This window comes from Triticum aestivum, chromosome 7B, assembly GCF_018294505.1.
Source record: "Triticum aestivum cultivar Chinese Spring chromosome 7B, IWGSC CS RefSeq v2.1, whole genome shotgun sequence".
NCBI classification, from domain to species: domain Eukaryota; kingdom Viridiplantae; phylum Streptophyta; class Magnoliopsida; order Poales; family Poaceae; genus Triticum; species Triticum aestivum.
In genome coordinates, this window is record NC_057813.1 from 713,760,716 (window position 1) to 713,766,848 (window position 6,133).

At 45.6% G+C, this 6,133-nt stretch overlaps 1 protein-coding gene across 1 annotated transcript in view; it reads left to right on the forward strand.

Moving 5' to 3' along the window:
• Positions 1–3,043, forward strand: part of LOC123161414 (proteasome subunit beta type-3) — a 3,554-nt gene extending 511 nt beyond the window's left edge. Inside the window, exons 2-7 of the mRNA XM_044579251.1 lie at positions 14–195; positions 286–393; positions 1,358–1,447; positions 2,180–2,264; positions 2,487–2,581; positions 2,805–3,043. Coding sequence (XP_044435186.1) covers positions 14–195; positions 286–393; positions 1,358–1,447; positions 2,180–2,264; positions 2,487–2,581; positions 2,805–2,853 — 609 coding nt within the window. The 3' untranslated portion in view covers positions 2,854–3,043. The remainder of the gene's footprint in view (positions 1–13; positions 196–285; positions 394–1,357; positions 1,448–2,179; positions 2,265–2,486; positions 2,582–2,804) is intronic.
• The last annotated feature ends 3,090 nt before the right edge of the window (positions 3,044–6,133 follow it).

Genomic DNA, 6,133 nt, shown 5'->3' on the forward strand with positions numbered 1-6,133 from the left:
CGCCCCCGCGCAGATCTTCGAGTACAACGGCTCCGCGGTGGTGGCGATGGTGGGGAAGAACTGCTTCGCCATCGCCAGCGACCGCCGCCTCGGCGTGCAGCTGCAGACCGTCGCCACCGACTTCCAGCGGGTCTTCAAGATCCACGGCAAGCTCTACATCGGCCTCTCCGGCCTCGCCTCCGACGCCCAGACGCTGTGAGCCACCCCCCTCACCAGATCCCCCCGCCCTCTCGCCCCTGATCGATTTGTCTTGCTTAGGGTTTGTTTGTTGGCGTCGGCGCGCAGGTACCAGCGGCTCGTGTTCAAGCACAAGCTGTACCAGCTGCGGGAGGAGCGCGACATGAAGCCCGAGACCTTCGCCAGCCTCGTCTCCTCCATGCTCTACGAGAAGAGGTGAGGGCTTTTTAACACTGATGCAACTGCAGCCCGAATTGAATTGTTCAACGTGCGGAGAAACTAGTGTAGTTAGCTGGATGATGTGCACATATATTTGAAGGCCAATTGGGGTTTAGTATTGTGCTGAAACGTGCAAATTAGGCCATGTTAACTGTCTAATGTTATACGTATATAGGTGTAACAATCTGTTCCAGGCTTCATTTATTCTTAGGTGGCTTAAGACCTTTGTTATACAAACTGAATAGTGATTAGAGGCCGCTACTTTTATGATTCAGTATAGACATTTGCAATAAGTACCATCACCATAACGTTATGGTTTGCCTAATATTTACGACTTGGATAAACATATAGGCGTATACTAAGAAGCGAGAACAAAGCTGCAAAGCAGGTGCCATTACCTTGATTATCGAGTGATCCATTTAGTGCAAGAAATATATTAATTTTCACAGTTTTATTGCTTGTTAATTTGCTCAAAAGTACTATCCAGTATTTTGCAGTGTTGTGACCTATTGGACAGTGTAGTACTTCAAAAGAGTTACATCCATGAGTAGGAAGTTAGCTGAGCATCAATAAAATTCATAGATAGCTTATAAAGTAAAACTGAACACTTCTGGAACTAGAACCATAGGTCAACAGTGAAGTCCTGGTAATTAGCTGGCCAATTGTGTTAGATATGAACCACAATTTCTGATTGATAAGCTTGATTCTTTAATGTTTCTACCTACGCAGTAAGGTACTCAAGTCTTTAGCCTTTGTATATTACACCCTCCGTCCCAAAATAAGTGTCTCAACTTTGTACTAACTTCAATACATAATTGTACTAAAGTTGAGACACTTATTTTTGGACGGAGGGAGTAATATTGACCTCTGTCCTATCTATGCTAAACTGTGTGTCTTCATTATATGTGATTTGATAACAGAGAGAGGTTAATCTAACTTTTGTGTGCTAATGAAACACCAGATTTGGGCCGTACTTCTGCCAGCCAATTATTGCTGGACTTGGACAGGACGACGAGCCATTTATTTGTACCATGGACTGCATTGGTGCAAAGTAGGTATCAGTTTTTTTGTGTGTGCGTTTTTGCCTTCTGCACATTTTTTTCATGTATTTCATACACATGGTATTCTGGTTGATTATCTGCTTCTCATTGGCATTGCTACTGTTTATTCTGTTGAGTACTATGCCTGCTTTGGTTCAGGGGGTAAGGGTAAGTTCCCTTCACGATTTTTAAAATTATATATAGGCCCGCCAACTAAGCCAAAATTGACCTGATTTTGAAAAACCAGTAAATCATCAACAAGTTGGCTCATATATGACTGCTCATGACAGGAGTTGGTTTTGCTTCCATGGCCGAAGTGAAAAACCTGAATTTTAAAGCACATTGAGGATTTGATTTGTATAACCCACATTAATAGCAATATGGCTAAAGATATTTAGGATTTTTTTTGGGAGAGCATATCACTACCCAGAATGTTGCTCATTTGACCCACCAACCAATAAATACACTTGCACACAATTGACACAATCTCTTTGTCCCATATAATTGGTATGCTGGGCATTGGTTAACTCCCTTCAACTGTTTCTTTTCTGAAACTGGCAATCATTTTCATTTCTCACTCCATTCTGAAACAAGACCTTAGCACTTACATAGTTTCATATAGAAGCACAACACCTAATTATGCTTTTCGTTGGTTATCTATATGTGGTTTGTAGATCTCATTATGCCTCCCGCTCTCATCTAGTCATCTTGTGAGCTAACTGTACCTATTTATTCATGTCCAGGGAACTTGCTAAGGATTTTGTTGTCTCAGGGACAGCATCAGAGTCCCTATATGGTGCTTGTGAATCCATGTACAAACCCAACATGGTACGCATTTGTATTGCCAATGAGGCTTTATTTACTTAGTTCTTGTGAGATGAAATCATGAGACGCATCAAATTCACATTTCTCTTGTGGGCCTACCATATTTTATACAGCCTCATTGGCGATCATTGATTTGTGCTTTAGGCTGCAAACTCTTCTACTGCCATTATTTTGTCATTTTGTGATACAAGTTGCCTGACACCATCTTTTTTTCCATGGCAAAAGGAACCCGAGGAACTCTTCGAGACCATATCACAAGCCCTGTTGTCTTCAGTTGATCGCGATTGCCTCAGTGGGTGGGGAGGCTATGTTCTAATTGTGTAAGTTCACTACTCACCTCTGTTACCGGCTCATAATTTGACCCTTGTATTGTTGATGGGGCACCCACCTTGCCTGGAAATAAATCAGTACGAAGGAAACAATAAAGAATGCATGGATAGAAAGCTTGAAGCTGTATTGCATCCACGCTTAAGCCATTTGACCACTACCGTTAACCAACTTTTTTGATCTAGTTCCTTGACGTCTTGTCCTTTGGGTTTGCAGGACACCGACCGAAGTTCAAGAGCGGGTGCTCAAGGGCAGGATGGACTAGATTATGCATGGCCTAGAATTCGTCAGCCGCTTTCCGATGCTTCTACGCATGCTGTTTCAGCATCCCTGTTGTGCCCTGGTTCCAGAGTAACCTTGTACTGTCAAACTGATGGTGTTATATTTGCCCGTAGAAAAGAACATTTGTTGTCTTCTTATTTCTGCTTTCTATCAATGGTGAGACATCTCTGTCACGTGCTCCGTCGCGCCTTCTCCAAGGTGAAACATATGGAATTGTCATTTTCTCTAAGGTTAGGATACCACGCTCATATGCACGCGCGAGTGCATTGTGCAATTGACCACTCTATTGAACGTGCTAGAAATACAACATGGGATTGCACGGCAGAAGTGTATCCTTGAAATCTCAAAAGTGCGTACGCACTATTTGGTTTAGGTAAATGCTTATGTGCGGCGCGTCCATTCATTCCCCCAGCCTAAAAAACACAAGCTTGCTCATACCTTCTCTCTTCTATTCCTAATCTCGTGCGACGCTGGCGAGCTCCTTGTGCGGGCGCCATGGTCATCACCGGCGAGCTCCTTGCGCGGGCGCCATGTCGTCACCGGCGAGCTCCTCGGGGCAGATTCCTTGTAGCATGAACAGGAGGTCGACACCGGCGAGCTCCTTCGGGCGCCATGGTCGTCCACCACCTACCCTCTCGTCCTCCTCCGGCCACGGTCATGGCGTACTCACAGCTCCGCCGCTGCAAGGCCGTGCTACAACCAGTGACCGCCATGCTGCAACCGACGACCAAATTTGTTACAAGGGGGGCGTCGGTGAAATTGTGGCGGCGACTCGGTGCTGCGATTTTGCTACAACCGGCATCGGGAAAAGCTACCACCGGCGACGGGATTTGCCGCAACCAATGGGGGCCATCCCACGGTGGTGGTGACCACGGCCCGATGATGGTGACCGCGGGCCGATGGTGGTGCTGCAACCAGTTTGTTTTTTGCTACAACCAACCCCATTTTGTGCTACTACAGTCTTCGGATTTTGCTGGAAGCAACCCATTTTTTTGCTGCCGGCGTCTTGATTTTGCTACAACCAGTGTCTTTTGCTGGAACCGGTGTTTCATGTTTTTGGTTCCACCTCTGTGCGAGCTTTTTCCTGCAACCGATGCCCCATTTTCTTTTTTTGCTTCCATGGTGTGTTTGTTTTGCTGGAATCGGCATTGGTATTTGCTATGACCACTATTTTGGTTTGTAAGCGACGCGGCTGTGCCATTTTGAGGCTGCAACCGGCGACGAGGATGGCCGGCTGCATCGGAGCTGCGTCGCCGCACCGGAGCTGTGACCGTCGCCATGGGGAGTTGCAACCGCCGGAGCAGGTTGCTGCATACACGAAGCCGGCGACGGCGACCGACAGCGACAACGGCGACCGGCGACGAGGGCAGCAACGGCGAGCGGGTGACCGGCGACGAGGGCAGACGGCCGGAGAACGTGCGGGCAGTTCTTCGAGGCCCGGGGCATCGCGCGCTGTTGGTTGACTTTTTTTTGTTCTTTGCGGGCGAGAGGTGAACGGCGATGAAAATTAGACTGTAATCGAACGGTTCTTATCCGGCGTATCGGACGGCTGCGGGCCGACCGGCCCAAATTTGGGCCGGTGTGCCGGCACAGAGTAGTGCCCTTTGGTAAAACCGAGCGGCCGGCTCTCACACGAGTATGCATGCAGTTTTGTGGTCTAAATTTTGTTTTTATTCATAACATGACATGTACTAATAATGGTCACATGAGAAGGTCAGCGCATTTAATTCCATGTATGTTGGATGTGCATATTACAAATTTTCAAAAAGTCATATCTTTCAAACCTTGCGTCGGAATTCAGATCCGTGCAATTTTAGTACATCATGGTGTAACTTCTTTCAAAACTATTTTGTAAAGCTACATGATCAAAATTCATATGAGATTTGCAACCTAGCAACCATGACAATCATTTTTTAGTGATGTGCAACTAGTCTACTACCCGGTGAACTACCTAGTAGTCGATGTGCAACCCTCCCGTTCCCTATTCATGGATGATATAGGTTCTCATTGTTGTCGTATCATGCCCCACCTACCTTTCAGCTATATGTGCAAGTTACTCTATTATTTTAGCTAACTTTATAGTAGTCAATGGCAACTCCTTCCCGTCCATACTTGTGGATATTTAGTTTTAGTTGGCGGGGGCAATAAGCGAAGTTGCACATAATCTACGCGGCAGTTGGCTGGGGCAGCAGATAAAGTTGCACATCACACCTACATGGATTTTTGGATGGTGAAAAACTGCACATCCATAAGACCATGAGGGTAGAGAAAACTTGTCTATAGTGAGACCCTAAAGATGCACATCTCACTAGGGGTTGGGTGGGAAGGGGTGCAAGCAATGAAAAGTACACACCCACGGGAACGGCGAAAAGTTGCACATCGACCATTAGGTAGTTGGTTGGGACAATTTTCAAAGTTGCACATCCACTGCTTGGCAGTTGACCATGGTGGCAAACAGTAAAAACCGCACTTCTAACTATAGGGAAGAAGTTGCACATCGACTACTAAGAAGTTGACTGGGACATTAGACAAAATTGCACATCTCACTTGATAGTGGGTAGTTTGGGGTGAGGTGCTGTCAATGAAAACTGCACATCCATGGATAGAGAGAAAGTCGCACATGGACTATTAGGTAGTTGTACATCAACAATTTGGGCAGTTGCACAAAATAGAGACAAAATTGCACAGAAAGAAGTTTGACGAGACATACTCATGTGGGATATAGTTTCGAAGAGCACATCGCGAGGATTTTAACTGTGAAAGCGGATCTTAATTTTGATGTTCGTTCAAAAGTTATGACTTTTCTAGAAAAATTAAATGCGTTCACAGTTGTTCGCATGTGTGCTTTTCCAATTTTGTTTAAACATGTAGTATGATCTTTGTCCTTTTCTTATTATGAGGACAAAATATTTTCTAATCTATTTGATTAGGACAAAAATATACTAAAAAGGGAAGGCTGCCATGAAGTGCTACCGAGCCAACGGCCGATCGGCAAACACGTCAAAGGTGTATCTACTTTTTTTAGGGGTCTAACTCAAGCAAGACATTCGTCGCCAATCTTGTGGTAATGGTACAACAAAGGAAGAAGAGATAGCTAAGATCCGAGTTGAGTTCTATAGGCACTAGAAGAGATTGCTGAGATTTGGGTTGAGTTGTATAGGCACTGGATGAGCCGGAAATACCCAGTTGAGTTATGTTACAAGAATGAAGTCGAGTTGTTACAGTGGTGGAGCCAAAGGGAGGGCGAGCAGGGGCCTGCCCCC